General features: G+C 46.9%; 1 protein-coding gene across 5 annotated transcripts in view; it reads right to left on the reverse strand.

Annotated features, from left to right (window-relative positions):
- The window catches only part of GAB2 (GRB2 associated binding protein 2), a 94,132-nt gene that overhangs the window by 24,760 nt on the left and 50,021 nt on the right, over positions 1 to 19,351 (reverse strand). For all 5 annotated transcript variants that reach the window (XM_014266172.3, XM_074535013.1, XM_074535011.1 and 2 more), the window contains one exon: positions 16,352 to 16,652. In XM_014266172.3, the coding sequence (XP_014121647.2) occupies positions 16,352 to 16,652 (301 nt within the window). The remainder of the gene's footprint in view (positions 1 to 16,351; positions 16,653 to 19,351) is intronic.

Consider the following 19,351-nt stretch of genomic DNA (forward strand, 5'->3'; position numbering starts at 1 on the left):
CAGCTTCAGGTGAGCCCATCATGCCCAGCCCTGCAAAAATCCAGACAGGAGACAGTCATCAACCCTCATGGACACAACATTGTGTCCCTGAAGCAGCCACAAAGCAGCCCAGAAGTCAACGCAAGCAAGAATTAGTCCAGCTCCAGAAAACATGCTCGTTGGGGTGGAGAATGAAACTTGTTTGGTTTTTTCCCTTGCTGGAAGTAAGCTTTTTTTTTTTTTATCTCTGAAGCCTTTTCTCCCAAAACAAGCCTATCTGCAATGGATTTCCATGTAGTTTTTGTTTCTTCATTTGTTTTCTTATTCTTGTTTTTTTTTTATTTAGGGGCATGGGCATACCCTGCCCACATACTGGGATCATCTGAAGAAATCCCAAGCCATTCTTAAGATATTAGAGAGTAAAATGCAAGAAGCAAAAATCTGTATAAGCAATGGGAGGATTGCACCTTGCCCAGACACTCTCTTGATGTGTTCTGCAATACCAGCACTCCAGGAAAAATGCAGACAACTCAAAAAGCCATCCTGGATTTTTCTGCCCATCATTAAAATCGCGAGTCCTGCCCATTAGACTGTCTATTAACAGTGCTCAGTGGAAGCAGAGAAAGAAAAGGTCCTTTCCAGCAAGCTATTCACATTGCCATGAGGTTAAAAATGCCTGTGACCCCCAAAGCTTTATGCATTCAGAAATCAGGAGTTCACATGCAGTAAAGGTCTTCAGTATCAGTTAAAGCCCAGAGGTTTTTCTCTTTCCCTTCTTTTAAGATGCAATGATGGCAAAAGGACTTGGAATTTATTCCCTACACATCGCCATAATCAAATAATATGCTAATGCTATTAGCATGGGACCTTGCATGGCAAATGACTTAGACTCATATTCTCTTTCAAAATACTAGAGTTTCATTTAAATTGGTCTCCACAGCAACCAGAAATGAACTGGAATAATGTCGGATGGAAATTTTCATGTCTGAGCATGACGGACAAGGAATTTTGCATCAGGGATTGCGGGGAGAGCCATGAAAACAGCCTGATCCCACCAGGGTTGGTGGGCTTGTGCTGCTCAGCTCCTTCCCAAACAGTCAGGTGATGACAAATGCAAGGACAAAATTCACCTGCACGTCCAGGAGGACCTCAAATCATCCTGATGGAAAAAAGATGAGAAGACATGATGTGGGCTCATGTAGAAGGAACCCTGAGAAGCTTTTCTTGGTCCTTCTCCCTGCGGATTCTTTCTGAGTGGCCTCAGGGCAGACACGTGACAAGTATTTTCATGGATCCTGAATCAGTTCTTGTCTGTTAAACTCAAACCTGGCTGTTTGTAACTGGTCTGAGAGAACCAAGCTTCTCATCACGGGCTGTCGCAGACATCTTTTATGAAAAATCCTTTCCTTAGAATTTTTCCTCCTGAGAAGCTGAGAGGCCTCAAGAACAAAATGTAAACAATGTTTATGTGCTGCTGTGGAATGCAACAGGTGGATCTGTGATTGGTCTCATAGAGTTGTTTCTAGTTAATGGCCAATCACAGTCAGCTGGCTTGGACTTTCTGTCAGAGACAGAAGCTTTTGTTATCATTCTTTGCTATTCTATCCTTAGCCAGCCTTCTGATAAAACCTTTTCTTCTATTCTTTTAGTATAGTTTTAATGTAATATATATAATAAAATAATAAATCAAGCCTTCTGAAACATGGAGTCAGATCCTTGTCTCTTGCCCAATCTGAAAATCCCTGTGAACACCATCACAACGGGCCACACTCCTGTTGTACAAGCACAGACCAGGAAGAAAGTGTTTGTTATTGGCTTCCCTCTGTTACAACAGGAAATGCTGCTGCTTCCTTTATCTCAGCTGCTCACAGTTTCTCCATGGTAAGCACTGTCTCCCATGAGGATCTAGGATGTAAAGGACTTGCAGCATCCTCTGACCTGCGCCCACCAGCTGATCACATGGTTCTGTTCCATTGAAAACACTACCCAAACCCATTTGAGAATGAGCTGAGCTTTGCAATGCCATGGCTGAAAGGCTGCTGGTTAGAAATTAGCTCTAATTTCCCAAGAAAGTGTTTTCCCAGATGCTGTACTCATCTTTCCTGCACTTGTTTCACTCTGTGGTAACCATTACATCAGCAGGCATGGTGTGATCCTCATCCTGGCTGGAGCTTCTAGACATTCCCCTAATCATAAAATGAGTATTAGCAACGTGTCCCACAAAAATGTCTTTGAAAACCATGTCAGAAAGTGGGAAGCATCTCGCTTGAGAATGGCTGAGAGTTCAGGCAATTAAAAGAAAACAACTCTGACCAGTCTTTCGATTCTGCTTGTAATTATCTGGATTCTGGTGGGTGTTAAAACATCTGTACTGGTTTGGCAGGGACTGGGGAGCACAGCTTGTGCCAAAGGCAAGAACTGGCGTGGGCTGAAAGCAGTGCAATACTTTGGAGCGGTATTTGCACTCAGAAACGCAGGGCTGGCAGCTCCTCCCACAAGTGATTTTGTGTTAGGGTCAGTTTCAGTAGTGTCCCTGTCCCCAAATTCCCCATCCACCATGGCTTGTGCTCCTGTGGGACCACCCCAATAAAGAGCTGAGGGCGGCAAAAGGAGATGCAGACTGGACTGGAGTCCTCAATCCCACTGGGCTTAACATCCTGATAGACTTTGGTCACTATCAGTTCAACGCCATCTTAAGTTCTTGTTTTTCTTTTCCCTGTGGATGAGTGTTTCCAGCTGGACACCCTCCATCTCCCCGTCACATCTGGTCATGCACAAGCAAGTCTCTCCCCGCCGGATATTTCTGCACCGAGAAGCAGAGCAAACTCCCAGCATGGATGTTGCTGTTTGAACCCTGTGCACTAAAGCAGGGGCTGGTTTTGTGGGTATTTTTAACACACAGCAGCAGCAGAGCTGCGTTTAGTGGAGCAATGGAGCGTAATGTATAGCTTGGTCCTCCAGAGACTCAGGTAAGGCAGATTTATCACAATCTCCTTCACGGTTACAGTTTTGGATTTTGGCATTCATTGCCTGACTCAGGTACAAAATATCCACTGGCATCCAAAGACCAGAGCAAACCATCCCTACTCTGATTCTTGTTCATGGGTTGGGAACCATCCCATGGCCTTACTCAGCATTTCCTCATCTCCTCTTCCTTGCTCAAACCAGCTCACAGTGTGATAGACTCATTCTTAGAAGCCAGAAGCACCAGATGACATTACCCCCCCTGCAGCTCACCCATCCGTGCACCCACCACAGCTGGAACCAGCATCCAGAGCAAAATTCACATCTTCCTGCCCAGTGCCTTGCCCGGTGCTTCATGCTTGGCTTAGGGCCAGCTGAAAATCTTCAGACATCCTCCAGCTGGAAAATGCCATTTAATCAAAATAGGAGCTTGCCAAGAGATCATTTGAAGCCAGAAATTACAAGAAACCTTCAGAGAATAAAAGTGAATTTTAAGTAAAAGGGGAGAAGGTCAAGGTATTTCAATTCATTCTCATCAGAGCGGATCATTTTTGGGGGCAGATTGCCCCTCTTCAACTGAAAATCATCATGATGTGCTTTTTAGATGTGAAAGTGCAATCTTGTTTTTTCCTGAAATTCATTCAAATTCAGTGTGAAAAGGTGTGAATCAAAATTGACACCGAAAAAGTATGAAATTGAATACCAGAGGGAGTGAAAACGAAGATGCTGAATTTTCACTGCCTTTGAAAGGGAGTTTGTTTTGGGCTTGTCACCTGCTTCACTTGCTGCAAGAACAGCATTTCCCCAGATTGCTCTGACTCTATACAGGCAACTTTGGAGCATTCCTTCTTCCTCACAGGAATGGGATTTATTTAATTTTTGATTTTAATTACTGATGTGACACATGTCTGAACTTAGTGTATTTGGCTGCTGAGATAGATCTGGGTGAGATCCATCTTCATTCTTCATCTACAGGATGAAAAGTGGAAGGGTGACAAATAGACAGTACATTAGACTCATTTTTCTCCAGAGATTCTGAGAAGAATAAGCCAAGATATAATGGCTTTTGGCTACAACCACGGGAATGCAGGGATTGGTGGGACCAGACTAGAAGCCAGTCTGCTGCAACCTCCCAACTCCAACTGCTCTGGAGACATCCGAGAACATCACAGGGACCACTCATGCAGCAATGCACCCACAGGGAAAACCCATTTGTGCATCACCTCATCACTCATAAACATTATTAAAGCAAATATTTTAACTTATCTAATATGATGGAGGGCATTCTTGGAGTCATGGCAGTACTAATTCTTTGAGTCACTTTATCTGGAAAACAAACCACTGCATAACACTGCTCTATGAACACAGGGTTGGCCTTCCCTTCAGATGGGGCCACAAGACACCAGACCAGTAGCATGTCTTCTCATCACTGAGATGAGAGTGGATCTTTTAGTACACAAAGCTCTGTTTGCCCAGGATTTGGACAGCATGGATTTATCTCCATAAAAATGTTACTGGAGGGCAGAGGACAGGGTGGTCCTTCCAACACTGTGCCAAAGAAACTCAAAGCATTTCTGAGCCTGTACTCTTGAGTTCTTCTTAGAGGTAGAAGAAACAGTGGAAGTGAGTTTCTGGAGCATAACAGAAAAAACAACAGGATCTCAGGTGCTCAGAAGGGCTTATGGTGATGCCAAAGAGGAGATCTAACAGTATTTAAAAACTGTAATAAAGCTGTAAAAGCATGAATGAGCTTCAAATGAACATCACAAATCCACCTCCTTTTCTTAGAATCACAGGGATGAGGAAAAGCCACAAGAGTCAATAAACTGGGATTGAGATACTTAAAAAAAAAAGTAAAAAAATAAAAGTAAAGACTTAAGAGACATCATAGTGCTTTCTGGGGAAAAACAGTCTTCTGCTCTATGAGGAGTTTTATTCAAAGATGAAAGCAGCATTTTCATAGCATCATAGAATGCCTTGGATTGGAAGGGATCTTAAAGATCACATAATTCTAACTCCACACCATGGGCAGCGACACCTTCCACTAGACCAGGTTGCTCAGAGTCCCATCCAACCTGGCCTTAAACACTGTGGGCATCCACAGCTTCTCTGAGGAACCTGTGCCAGTGCTTTACCATCCTCAAGTAAAGAATTTCCTCATAACATGTAGCCTAACTCTCTCCCCTTTAAAACTGTTTCCCTTGTCCTACCCCTATCTGCCCATGTAAAAAGCCACTCTCCCTTTTTTTTAATAAGCTCCCTTTTTGTTTTCAGCTGGAAGACCATGTGTTGACTGTGGTAGTGTGTTGTTAAGTTTCTTGTGTTATTCCCCCAATTTATGTATTGTTCTCCCCTATTATGTGTAAAATGGTTTCGTTCCCCCAGTTTTTCCCGCCACTGCTAGCCTGTCAGCTAAGTTGGTATAGTAACCGCTATTCATAGTTGCCGATATGTAATTGCTCCTCCCCTGGTTTCCCTTATAAGTGAAAGTTGTTTCCTCCCTGTCCAGTCAATCACTCCCTTTCTCCTCCCAGGTTTCGAGAACCTTCTCCTCTCTGGAGATGGTGGTTGGCTGGGGTCCCAGGACACCTCCTTTACCTTTTGATTATTGGTCTCCATGGAGTGTCAGTTCTGTGAAGTTCATCCCCTCACCTTTCCCGATTGGCTCCGCCTGTACCCACCCCCCTCCTTTATAATCCTGTTTTCACCCCCTATGAAAAAACTTTTGCCCGGTTGGTTTCCCGGTGTTTGGATCCCGCATCACCTTCAATAAACCGATGTTTAACCCCCGGGAAATGGTCAGCTCCGTTCCTCTCCTATACCAGCGGTGTAAGCCAGTCCGCAGCCAGCACAGCCCGAGGCCATCAGACGCCGAAGGGTGCTGGCCAGGAATTGCAGAGGGGTGTCGGCCTTTCGCCCTCAGCTAGTCGGACTCTAAACTTCGGGCCACATATGCTCCCCTCTGCAGTTGACCAGGTTTTGACCCTAACGCTAATCATCAAAGCAACCATCAAGTAGCAGAAAGATTCATCACAGAATTTATGGATTTCAGACAGGTGTTTGAAAGACTTCATCATGACTCACTGGAGAGCAATATGAACCATCATGGCAAGCCAGCAAAAATAATTATCATCGTAAAGGCTTTCCATCAAGGTTCAGTCTGTGCAGAGCACACAGGGGCTTGAGGGGAGGGTTTACACACACAGCAATGTCAAACAAGGTGGTGCTTGGCAGGGCAGGTGGGCAGCCATGAGATGAAGGTGAGGATGGAGCCACAGGCAGCCCAACAGCCATTCACAACACTTTTACAGGTGATGAAGTATTTGTGAGTGCCCAGACACCTGCCCAACACTTCAAAAAGAGGATTCATTGTCAGTTATGGGAAAAAAAAAAAAAAAGCAGCAATTGCAATGAGTCACTCCACTCCAGCTTACTTCCAAAAGCAAAGGCGCACAAGCACAGGGATGGTTTGGCAGTGGAATGATGGGAGGTAATCACACCAAAACTTGGCACAAGCAGCTGTGCTGGCCAGGATGGGATTAGGTCATGTGGAACTGAGAGAGCACATGATGAAATTTTTGAGGTGAAATGTTGTTTTCCATTTTAATAAACAGATATAAAGGGTGGCAATCAATCAAAGGTGCAAAGCAGTCACATTGCTCAGTACGTGACAATTAAGTATGAAAAGAAGCTACATGCCCAGTAAGTGTTTGATATAAGGTTTAGGTTGGATAATAGGAAAAGGTTTTTTACTCAGAGGGATGCAGGGGCAGCTACAGCAGGTCAGGACTGTGTTCAGACAGGTTTTGAGTATCTCCAAGGGTGAAGACTCAGGTTGGTGGGTTTTGTTGGCTTTCTTGGAGGGTTGGACTTCTTTCTTCACACAACTTTAAGTACTTGCTTCATCCTCTGTGGCTTAAAGTGATTGTAAGCATGGAAAAATGGCAAAGATGGTCCTTGGATATCTTATGGAAACTGTAACTCCCTTCTGTGCCTGAATTCCACAGAGAAGCAGCTTACTGTGGGCAAGTGGGGAACAGAAGAGATATAGAATATCTAATTTTCCTGGACAGTCTTATTTTTAAGCACATTTTTCAGGAGCTGTGGCCAAGTGTCCTTTTAAAGACCATTCCCAGCTTGGAGGGAACAGATACCATTCCTGATGTGCCTCTGGCAGCAAATGGCTACAGTCAGGATAAAAGATGCACCAAACACATCTGTCCTGTGCCCTGGTGATGAATCCTTTCAAGCTGAGGCTGCCTGTCTGCTCAGTGCTTGTGCAGCACCTGGCACAGCAGAAGGCATGTTTCTTGGCCACATCTACTCTGTGATGGACCCTTAGAGATGCTCTCAGCCTTCCTGGAGGGAGCTGGGACATGGAAGAAGGGCATCCCTAGATCAGGTGTAAGCCCCACAGCCCAAAGTAATTGCCACTATTACAGCTCTGGTATTGTACCACAATAAGCAAATCAAAAGTATGTTTGAGGAGCAGGCAGTAATTATAACTGAGGCATAGAAACTGTCTAGGGAAGAAATGCTATCTTTACAGATAAAATCAGTAATAAATGCTACTGCATTCATAAATAAGAATCAGTCTGGAAACAAACCCTGAGCAGTGTCATGGAAAGTTCACAGGAATCGACAGCTTCATGTCTCCTTCCTGCTCCATGTGCCTTCACTTGGAGGCTTTAAAGGCTTTAGGAAGCTTTCCCTTTGCCCAGGCTTGGTTTTAATTGGAAATACAAAGCAATACAGACCAGCAAACAAACAGGCATTGGGGTTTGGGAAATGAGAGTCTAAATCTGTCCTGGCTTTTATCAGGTTTTACAAAGCAGTGTGCAGGACATATAAAAATCATGTTCCTCTCAAAGCTTTGGAGGGAACAATGAGATATGTATGGAGGGAAGAAACGGGGAAATACATTTACATAGGGGGAAAAAAGTGCCACATTATGAAAAACTGCCAGAAAATTATCCTTTGAAAAAGTGATTTTTTTTCCCCTTGTCCAGCCTGCTTGCACTTGCATTTTGGGGTTCTCTGTCCATTGCATTTGCCAGCCTGGTTCCTACATATTGGGCATCACCCATGGATCTGTGTCCTGCCCTGATGCCTGAGAAACTCTGCAGACAGATTCATGGCAGCTCCATGAATCCCAAAGTGCATGACCGGGGCAGAGGGGCTACAAGAGTCCCAAGACCCCTCTGGGAAATATAAATGCAGGCAAATGTGGCTGTGAGTTTCCTCTTAACTGGCTGACACCCAAAAATGCCTCTCTCCCTCCCTGTCTCCCTCAGTTCTGCTCAGACAGTGTCACTCCAAGTCCATCAGCTGTTTTTGTTTCCAAGGGCTCTGCATGGTTTTGTTTTTTGATGCACTGCTGATACCGTCTGCCGCGCTCATTTTTCCACGGTCAGTAAGTCACCCAAAAAATTCCTCTGTGCCCATTAAACTAACAGAGCTCATCTGACAGGGCTCATAGCCATATAAGCCAATTGCAAAACAAATAATTATGTTAAATGGGTTTCTGATTCTGGGTACCAGGCCACGAGACAGCCCTGCCCAGGGCTGAGATGTGAACTCAGCTTGTCAATCTCTGCTAGGAAACCTGTGCTGGAAAGGCTGGGCAATGCTTTTAGCACTAAAAAAAGCCTCAAACCTCTTGAACTTCACATTTCTTTCTTCTCTCCCACCAAAACCCCAGCCTCAGCTCAGCTAAACCAGTGGGACTTTGGCCAGGAAAGGGCAGGATTTTCCCCAAAGGCCCCAATCCTCCAGCTCTGTGTTTATCTTCAGAAGAGGCCAGTTGGATACCCTTGAGCTGGGCGCCAGCTGGGAAACAGTCAAGAGGAGCTGGAGTATTTTGACTGTTGGTCCTTTTTGAAAGCTGAGCATAAATTTTTTTTATTGCTGGTTGATGGTTTTATTATTTGCAGCAAGATAAGAGCATTTTTTGCCTATAAACCTTGTGCTCCCACAAACAGCTGCATCCTATGCCAGTTCCCATCAGTGCTGGGTATGGTCAAAGGAGGCTCAACAAATACTTATCTTCCAATGAACTCTCTGGGATGGCAGAGTTTTGGGTTTGCAAACACAAGGCTCCCATATCTTCTGGATTTTTTTCAGTTCTGCCTCTTCAAAATGTCCACAGTCACAATAAAAACACCTACAGAAGAAAATGCTAAACATTCCTAAATTTCCAAAACCCAAACCGTGAAGAAAGCCTTGGTCCGAGCATTGCAAATGTCAGAGATTTGATTACATCAGATGCCCTGAAGCCAGAGGCTTGGTTTTTTAATTAGGTAGATACCTTAAGACCCTTTCCCTTGCTAAAACCTTCTGCATCCTTTCCTCAGTCCTTTTCTTGGCACCTTTTCTTTCCTGTGGGCAGGAAACTTTCTCTTGGTATCAAGGACAGTGACCATCCCAGCAGTGCAGTGCTGACTCTGGTCCTGCAATGTTCCTGGGAAGGCAGCATGCTGAAGAGCAGAGTACAGGAAGAGGAATAAGGTATGGAAGAATAGCAGGGGTTGCTCGTTGTCTGGTGTAAATGAAATTATGAAAATGAAATCATTGATGATCCAGCTTGATAGCAAAGGCCTTGATAGCAATCCTGACACAGGCGGGATGAGTTTTAGTAGAAAGTGGACACCTGAGCTCATCAGTCCTACTTCCTTGGAGAACCAAGGGAAAGAAATGACCACTTTCAGAGTGCAAATGATTAGACATATTCTAGACATATTTTTTCATTTTCTCCCAAGAAGTGGACAGACTACAGCCACCCAAAAAGTCTCACTCTTAGTGGCATCAGTTCCCTCTCCAAACTGCCAGGGGAATCACAGCAAGGACACCCTGACCAGCTGGTAGAGATCAGCAAGGATCTCCCTCTGTTTCTGTCCTCTAGGAAGCAAATTCCAGGTCATTATTGGCACTCTGCTCTTCAGCAGACTCATCAGTACCACAACTAGCTTATCTCCAGAGGGAAGGAGGGAAAAAAGGGGGAAAAAGACAGCAGGCAGTTAACTGCTCTCAAGCTGCTCCTTTGTGCCAATACCACTCCATCTCCGGTATTGTTTACACAGAAATAAAAGCTGAACAGTGTCAGATCTTAAAATAACTTGCTGTTTGTGGAGCAGGAAAACCAGGGTCAGGGAAGTTTGGAACAAATTTAAAGTGGCAGGAAGGCTAAGGAATGAACTGTGACTTTGGCAAGAAGATGCTTGTATGCACCTGAAGTTTAACCATGAGCCTGGTGCAAAGTGAGTTTGGGCCACCAGGTCCCCTCCACCTATTCCAGCAAGGCTGGGTCAAACCTGGGGCTGAGATATGACATCTGCATTTGGCCTCCAGAGAATATCTGCAGCCACAGCTGTTCCCCTTGTTAGGAACACTCAGAACATGGAAGAAAAGTATGAGGGGGGTCTGATCTAAATGCTCTTGAGGTGTGCAACCAGTGGATCTAGATGTGACAGAGGTGTTTTAAAAGAAGGAACTCCTTGACACTGAGTGCTGAAAGTATTGATGGGAGCACTGAGGAAAAGGCTGCATCTGTAGGTATGGTGGGACAGCAGGCCAGAGTACAGGGCTCAAGGCTGCACATTCCTGTCCCAACACAAGCTATCTCCAAATGGGGCAGGGGATATTAGGTCTTTGGGTAGGTGAACAAACATAGGAAGGTGAAATATCTGGAGAGAATCCAACCAGATATGCCCTGTCCATCCCATGGTCAAGCTCAACTCAAACATATTCTTGTTGTAATGTCTGAAGGGACAGACTGGCCTCCATGGGAGCTGACAGCCAAGTACAACTCATACCAGGGCTTAAAGGTGCAGTCAAGACTTATGGCATCAGAAGGTAAAATGTCAAGTGGTGTAAGGGGGAATAAATTTAAACTGACAGGGGGCAGTTTAAATTATATATTAGGAAGAAATTCTTTCCTGTGAGGGAGGTGAGGCACTGGCACAGGTTGCACAGAGAAGCGGTGGCTGCCCCATCCCTGGAAGTGTTCCAGGCCAGGCTGGATGGGGCTTACAGCAAGCTGGTCTGGTGGAAAGTATTCCTGCCCATGGTGAGGGGTTGGAACTGGATGATCTTTAAGGTCACCTCACACCCAGAGCATTCTATAATTCTAGGAAGTCATGAGGGCACAAGGCTCCACAAGGGGCTGCCTGCTCCCTTGCCCTTAGGTGGCAGTGCTGCCTGCAGATCCCAAAACAACACACAGCAGGGCCTGGGTGCTGTCAGAGACACAAGGACACCCCCACACATCCCTCCTTGTGCCCATTTCTTATTCCACATTCCTCAGCCTCTGCACAGTCCCTGGCTGGGCTCTGGACTTGTAACTCCTCCATGGCACAAGCAGGGAAGGAAGGAGGCATGTGCTAGGCACTATAGCAAGGAAGAATCTGGTCTTGTGCATTTCCCCTCTGCTTTGGTTCTTCCTGGCCATGGGACAGGAGTGGTGGCAGGAATGCAGGAACTGTCACCTTGCACGTGCTCCCTGGTGACCTGCTCCTGCATGCAGGGATAGGGAACACTGCTGGCTTGGGAGAGGGGGGTGGCACACAATGTTCAAACATGGTTTTACTCTAGTCTTGCAGCCCACAGCCTCTTCACTGAGTTTTGGGCAGCTCCTGTCCTCCCAGCAAGTCTTCAGGGCTGTCTCTGTTGTTTCCTTCTCTGGTCCATCTTGAGCTCCCTTTGTTGGGCAAACACCCAGGCAAACCTGGCTGCAAGCAATCAGTGGGGCTGGAGGTATCACTGGCCTGTTTCTAGGACAAACATGCTTTTGGGAGAGAAGCGAGGAGCGTGCCAGAGCAGCCAGATGGGCTCACAACACAGACTTGCAGGCAGCAGGCTGGGGGCAACCAGCCTGTGGCCCATGTGGGACCCCCAGCCCAAGCAAGTCAAGTGAGAGCAATAAATTTGCTCTCATGGGCTGGAATGGGGCAACTGGTGCAGGGTCTGGGGCAGAACCAAGCCAAAGACACCCAGGTAGGTGGGGTGCAGATCTCACCAGTGTGAGCAGAAAGTGAGTGGTATCCAGAGGCTGATCCACTAAACTGCTAGAATGAGCATGTCTGAATTGAAGGAGGAAGGAGAGACGCATCTCCATTAAATTTTAATTCTCAGCCCTGACCTATGTTCAGCGAGATATTGCTGGGATTGCTCCCTGTCATGATGTAAAATATCAACACCACGCCTTGGAGATGGAGTGGGGACTCAGCCAGAACCCAGAACTGCCCTGGAGCAAAGTAGAGAAATGAATAAAAGAAATTAAATCCCAGATGGACCAAAAAAAAAAAAAAAAAAAAAGAAGATAACATGCCTGGACTGGGTGGGAGAGGCTACTGCTGCCAGACACAACCCATCAGGGCAGGAGCCCAGTGCCATCCTATCCTTTTCCCACGCCTTCCTCACCCTCTCCAAGTGGAGGGAGCTTTCGGATCAAAACAAGGACATTTACTTACACACAAATATTCCCTTCTTTGGTTTCATGTCTGAGTTAAACCTCTAGCACAGGGGCAATAATGATGTGCATGAATAAGCTTTTAAACTCCCATCCATGTCTGGTCTGCACCCACAAATCCAAGCCCCTGAAAGAGCCCTTTTCCATGGAGAAGGTAGAACAGGAGCTCCAGGGTGCCACTGAGGGTGGCACAGTAAATTGACACAAAGTTAATAAAGTTATTGACTCCAAAATAACTAAACCTCGCACAGGGCCCCTGCAGGGACATGCTCACTGCAGGGGCACACGCTGGTTCCTGAGAAATTAAACTACAGGCTGCTGTAGCTGCACCTCTGTCCTGCTGGGGATGGGACAAGGAGGGGTTTCGGCTGAAGCATCAGCTTCAGAAAGGGTTAATGGCACATGAGATATGTTTAGTGGGATTTGGTATTTTTTTAACTTCAACAAACAAAGCATATGAGAAAATCCAGTTCACAGCTGAGCCCTGGCTGCCTGCCCACTAGGGCAGGGAAAATGCTGATGGTTTGAAATACCCACGTGCTGGCCTTTCTCATGTAGCCTGTGGCCCAGGGTCCCTGGCTGGTCTCCCCCCACTGTACTTGGGACACTCAAGGTGGCAGCAGTGCAAACTGCAGTGTAAAGGCAGCACTGACACAGGAGCAAATCTACTTTCCTTGAGCATGGCTGGCTTCCTCAGACATGCAGAGGAGCCAGGATCCTGTGAGGCTCTGCTTGCTCAAAAATCATAATTAGCTCTCAAAGTAAATAGGTGTTAACAGAAACAAAGAGCTTTGCCACAGTCTGGGTAAACACTTCAGAATCAATTTAATTTCCCTTCTCCTGGCAGATGCAATCGTGCTGCTCTGCAATTATTTTAGGTCGGGGCAGGGAACAAAGCCACCGGGGCAGCTTTGCTGAGCAGCTGCTCCTTGGGACAGCCGGCAGGACCCTCTGCTTCACTGACATCCAGGCCCCCGAGGCTGAAACGAGCTTCCTTCCGCTGAACCAGATGTATAATGCAGCTGGAGATCAGCAAACCAGCAGTGAGCCATAGCATGACATTAAACCGCCCTAAAGTCCAGCCTCCTTAATCCTGAGAGTCCCCCTGTCTAGACAGAACATGAAGGACTAATGCGAAAACCAAGTGACAGAAAATTTACACTCTCCCATTGAGCTGCAAACGGAAAGAAGCATCAAAGGGTGTAAATCTGTTTGCCTTTTAATTGTTTTGCCTTTTGGAAGTGTGGGTAGCACCTAAGCAAGGTCCCCCACTGGTGCAGAGGGTTTGCCTCACTGCAACTCCAGGTTGCCCATTTGCTTACTAAATCATGCTAGAAGGCTTTCTTACCCTGCCTTTTCCCTACCATCATGGGGAGCTGGTGCAACAGGCTTTTACCCAAACTGCCCCAAAAGCTAATGCCCTCCACCACCACTAGCAAACTAGTGACTGGTGACTGGGGCTCAGCTGATGTGGGATGTCCCTTTGAGAAGGCAGTAACTCAGCATATGATGGCAACTGCAGTCAATGTGTTTGCTGGTGATGGAATGTTCTCCTAGCTGGGATGTGAGAACAGCCCAGATGGGAACAGCCTGGCTGTGGGGCCAGACCCAGCAAGGCTTTTGGGACTGTGTAAAGCAGTCACACACCCAGAAACAAGTACAACCAGAAAAATGTGCACAGTGGCTTCCCTGGAGCTCCCGATCTTGTTCCACCACACTGCCTCTCTGCTGGGAGAAGCAGATTTAGTTAATTAATTGCTACAATTAGCATGGCGCTATTCCTGCTCATGATGGTTACCTTTTCCTCCCCCTTTTTTGGTTCATCCAATTACCAACTCATTCATTCTCCAAGGCAGAGGCCACAACAAGGTACAGAGAAGCTTGAGGATGAAGGGAGGAAGGTCCAAGAACAAAATGCCAAGTGTCCCAAGCTCTGTTTCCACCCAGGAACTGTCTTAATCTCACACAAACTCTTGCTCCTCTCTCATCCATCCACCCCTGACTTCAAGAAGGTGATGAGGAGGGAGCACAGCACAGCAGAATTACAAACATTGCTACAACTGTTTCATTATTCCCTCCAGCTGACACCCCACGAAGGATGCACCCCATGATGAGCTTATATACACCAAAATGGACAAGACTTCCGATACCCATCGTGCTCCAATGACCCCTCAACTTCTTCACCCAGCCTCAGGCCATGGACTCTTCAAATGAACATTACCCACTTTGGGAAATTGATAATTTATTTGCCATTACTAAGCAGGGATGGTGAAGGAAAGGTGAGCATGGGGTCACTGCTTCAGCAAGGACCGAAGTGAAGCGCCAGCCCTGAATAATTCATACTCCCTCTCTGTTGCAGCATCTGGACACATCTGCTGCATTCGCCATTGCAGGCTTTTTCTTGGCTTACTCAGAAAATCAAACTTTGGCAGCTGGGTACTGTTTCAAGTGGGTACTTTCCCTACAGCATTAACGAGCTGTGATTCTGTTACAAATAGGGATTTTTGTTCCTCTTTTGCTGATGTCACTCCATGATCCTGCAGGGAATAGTGCTTGGATCTCTGCAGCCTGATGATCCCTGTGTGCCCTTTGGGATAGATGTACTTGCAAGTGGGAGATTGTTTTTCCTTTTGCTGCCCAGATTTATATTTCACTGAAGTCCCGTATCGATCCTGCTGCTGCTGGGCTGAAAGCTCATTTTACTAAATGAGAAGAAAAACAGTTCCCCCAGCTGAACGTACACAAAATGGAAAATCCTGCAATGAAACAGCTCTTAAAAAAGGGGCCTGAACAATTTTGCTGAACCTCGAGGGCCGCACTGCTGACATTGGAACGGTATGTAATTTATTTAGCCTGACCTTTCCCTGAAAGACCCGGCTGGCGACGTTATCAAGGATCCTTTCTGCCACTTGTGCACCCATTGCCAAGGTGACATCCTGCCTCATGTGTCAGTCAGCGAAGATCGCATCCACGCTGCTGCGGTGCTTTGTTTGCTGTCCTGCCTGACAAGCTCTTGGCAGGGTTTCAACTCCTGCGGATGGCAGCTGCTCCACGAGGGACCAAAACAGATTCAAGCTGGACGTTGTTATGGGGAGTTTCATGCAGACAGAGCACAGGCCTGCAGTCCCCTGGATGAGACTGGACCAAGGATGAGATGAAGCAATGGTACCCAGAGATGCTACCACACATAATGGGATGGGCAGGTGACTACAGAGCTGCACGCCACGCTCACCTCCCCATTCCATATCACTCAGGTTTTATGTGTGCCTTCATGGTGCTGGGAAAGCAGAAATAGCTCACCAGTGCTTAATGCACAGGCTTGCCCAAGTGCAGTCGAGTTTGGATTGTGGAGCACAACTCAGACAACATGTCCCCTCACTGCGCATAAACTACCTGGAGTTTTCCTTCCCCCTGCCCAGTGCTTTCCCTGAGGGTTCCAGTAAAGAGATGGGGATGCAGGTGCAGAGAGTATGTCTGTCCTCCACATGAGAGCCTGCCAGCAGAGAAAACTGCAGTGGAGAGGAAAATGGTTCCAGTAAAGCTTCTCCCCCTACTCCATCAAGAGATTGAAACATCTGAACAAAGGGGATTTTCACTGCTGGTTCCCACCACTCTCAAGGGGATTTTGGTGATGGATAACGACAAAGGCTGCAGCTAAAAAAGTCCTCAAACACCACTAGCTTCTTGTAAGAGACTGAAAGGTCTACAGTTACGGAGGGTAAAAATGACTGGCTCTCACAATAGCCAAGATAGCTCTTTAGATGTCAAAGGCAGGAAAGCCTCATGAAAGTTTCCCACACATCCTTTCATTTCCCACTTCAGCCCCCCCACCCTTGGCAGGCTGCACCCCCCTCCCAGAGGTCTGATCTGAAAAAGGCCTGGGGCTCATTGGGAGGACAGGAGAAAAGATGCTCTTAGCAATGGACCTGTCTCTCATGGTACCTGTGTTCTCCTCGGACTGGTTGAAGCCACAGATCTGGCAGATGCTGCGGACCCATTTGTTCATGTCGTCCTCGGTCTCAGCCACCAGGTAGAAGGTCCTGTCGCTCGTCTTGATGTCGAAGATGTAGCTGTCTTGCAGCTCCTTCTTGTTGAAGGTGAGGCCTGCGTCCACTTGCTCGCAGAAATTGAGGTTGATGACACGCAAAGGTTTCTTGGAGTGGTCATTTTTGTAGTACTCCAGGACATCGGGGTCGCCACTCATCCGACCGCTGCGCAGGACGAACCAGCGTTTCTTCCATGCCTGAAAGCAAGACAACAACAAGCATGAACGCCACTGCTGCATCTGTGAGAGCAAAAATCCACTGCTAGGCACAGGGTGACACAGAGGGACACTACACTTCACCATGGGGTGCTCTGGGAAGCTGCTCAGGCATACCTGCAAAAGAGGCATAGACTCAGCTCAGTTCTTCAGTTCGATACTGAAATCCAGGAGAACTAAATACCAAAATGGCATCACAGCATAAGATGACCCCAAAAGGTGCCAGTCTTGAGGCTCAGAGGAACCTTGCTCCTACCCTACAGCCCAGACATGCTTCCAGGACCCAAGTGCCCTTCTCTCCGTGATCTGTGCAGCGGCATTACTGGGTGTTCCAAAATGCCTTTCAGCAGCTCAGAGGAACTGAGGCACTTCAGATGCAGCACCCTGGGTGTCCTAACCTTCAGAGAAATCCCTGGAAGCATCATAGGATGTGTCTGCAGATACTGACCATGCCAATTTCTGTTTAAATGCCAGAATAGAAAGACTAATAAAACCAAAGGACAACTGGTTTGTTTTTTTAAATATCACGAATAATGCCAGGGAGACCCATGGAGAATCCCAGCTTCATTTGTTTTTCAGCATCCTCTGCTCCCTGGCATGTAGGCAACTCCTTAGTAAAGGAAAAGGTTATCATTGATTCTTCCAAGCACTGCTGACAGCAGCTCCTGGCCAAACTACCTGCGGAATGGACTCAGGGGGTTGTGGAGCTTGAAGCAAACCAGCAAAACAAATGTCAGCCATCAGCCCTGGCCCTGAGAGCTGAGGCGCTGCTGCCCTCCCCACGCCAGACACATCTGGGAGCCCACAGGAGGGGGAATAGCCACAAGGATAATGTGTTAAAGGCTAAAACTGAAATTACAGGGAAAATTGTGCAGGTGTAACCACCCATCCCATGAGGTGAGCAGAGTGTTTCTTTGGGGTGTGCTCTGTGCGAGGGATGAACGGGGTTGAGGGACCACCTCGAGCTGCCCTCCTTTGCAGAGCTACTCTCCCTTGCAGAGGCCTCAGCCCCCATGGCATAGGGAAGGGAAGGATTTCCTCTAAGCACAGTCCTTAAAACAGCTTGTTCAGGGTGTCTTGGAAGTCAGCAAAGGTTTAAGAGGAGCATGTGGATAAGCATGATGTGAATTGTGACCAGTGCTCCCGCATTACCGGACACAGACTTCAGTTTGATTATAAGAGGTCTGGTTATGAGGAAGCACACGATATTTCTAAGAAGGAAGAACAAACACCTACAGTAACCCAGGAGACGCACCAAGGCAAGCAGTGTGCTGGGTCCCTCATGATAATGCCCAGGTGCTGAGCACAAGCTTTACATATTGGTGATGGGCACGTGCTAGATCTCAGCCAGCCAACTGCACCAGGATCCCACAGTTTAGAAGAATTTCATCGCTGAAATAATGGTAAGAAGCTCCTGTGGTGTTTTCCCTGAACAGTCTGATTCAGACCATACTTCTCAAAAGCTTAAAAATAGCTTTTGTTGATGTCTTTGAGATTTGTAATCAAATTAGTTTTGCACTAATTCTCAAAACGGCTCCTGGTGCCAGGAAAGCAACTTCAGTGCAATCTTCCAAAGGCAGTGAAGCAGCAAATTGCTTAGCAAGAGGACGTGCAAGGCTAGCAGATTTTGGCTTAATCTCACCCACTTCTCATCAAAATGGCTGCTTTTGAGTGACAAAATAGATACAGTGGAGCTGTGTCCATCAGGGAAGGAAAAACCAATTTCATCAGGCAGCAGCAATAATTTACTAGCCCATCTCCTCAAAATGGATCACCCAAATCACTGGGAAACGAACCTATGAACATTTTTTTTCCTAGTTCTAGGTGGTAAATGCCCCATTAGCTTCTTCCTGTTAACACTGAGTCATTTCTTTGCAGCCACCTGGCAGGACTAAGGCACGGGCATGCATTAGTGAAGGGACTGCAAGAAGATGGAGTTGTGCAACCACAGGAACCAGCACCTGAATGCAGACATCCAGCACCAGTTCTTGCTGCTTAGCTTGTTGCTTTCCAACCATCTAGAGTCCAGTCTTGCAGCCTCCCTTCATGGCTGAGACATTGCATTACAAAACCCACAAAGTGCAGAAACCAGACTTCAGAATTTAGAGTTTTCATGGAAAAAACAGGAGGGAATGCTGCAAGCAAGATGAATGATGCTACCACAACCCCTCTTTTTACCACCAGTGTGAGAACCACAACTCCTGCAGTTCTCTCTGGCCTGTCTGGTAGCAATGAAAAGTACCACACAGTCAGGATCGGGCAGAGAAAACAGTGTAACACTCACATCTGGTTGCTTTGTGTAAGTTTTAACATAGGCTGGCTGCGAAAGCATGGGTCTTACAGGCACAACATGTCCTGGAAAGCTTCAGGAGGTGGAGCACCATTGGAGAGTGTGAGCATTGGACAGGGCAGGAGCCCCACAAGCTTGGGAAGACCACCCTGTTCACCTCTGTGTGGTGCCCTCCTGATGACAAGGAGTCACTGGTGTTCCTGTAATACAGCTTCTGACCCAGCAAAAGAGTTCATGGCAGCAGCCTAAGGAATGTCTGTCCTGGACAGGTGGCTGCAGGCAGCACAGCTGGAGGCATCTCCCACCACACTTCCCTGCAGCAGCACCAGCTGTTCCTGCCTCCTAGGATCAGCTTCTAAGCCAGAGAAACAAGCATCGATTGCTAGAAGAG

The sequence above is a fragment of the Zonotrichia albicollis genome, chromosome 2, assembly GCF_047830755.1.
Source record: "Zonotrichia albicollis isolate bZonAlb1 chromosome 2, bZonAlb1.hap1, whole genome shotgun sequence".
NCBI lineage: Eukaryota > Metazoa > Chordata > Aves > Passeriformes > Passerellidae > Zonotrichia > Zonotrichia albicollis.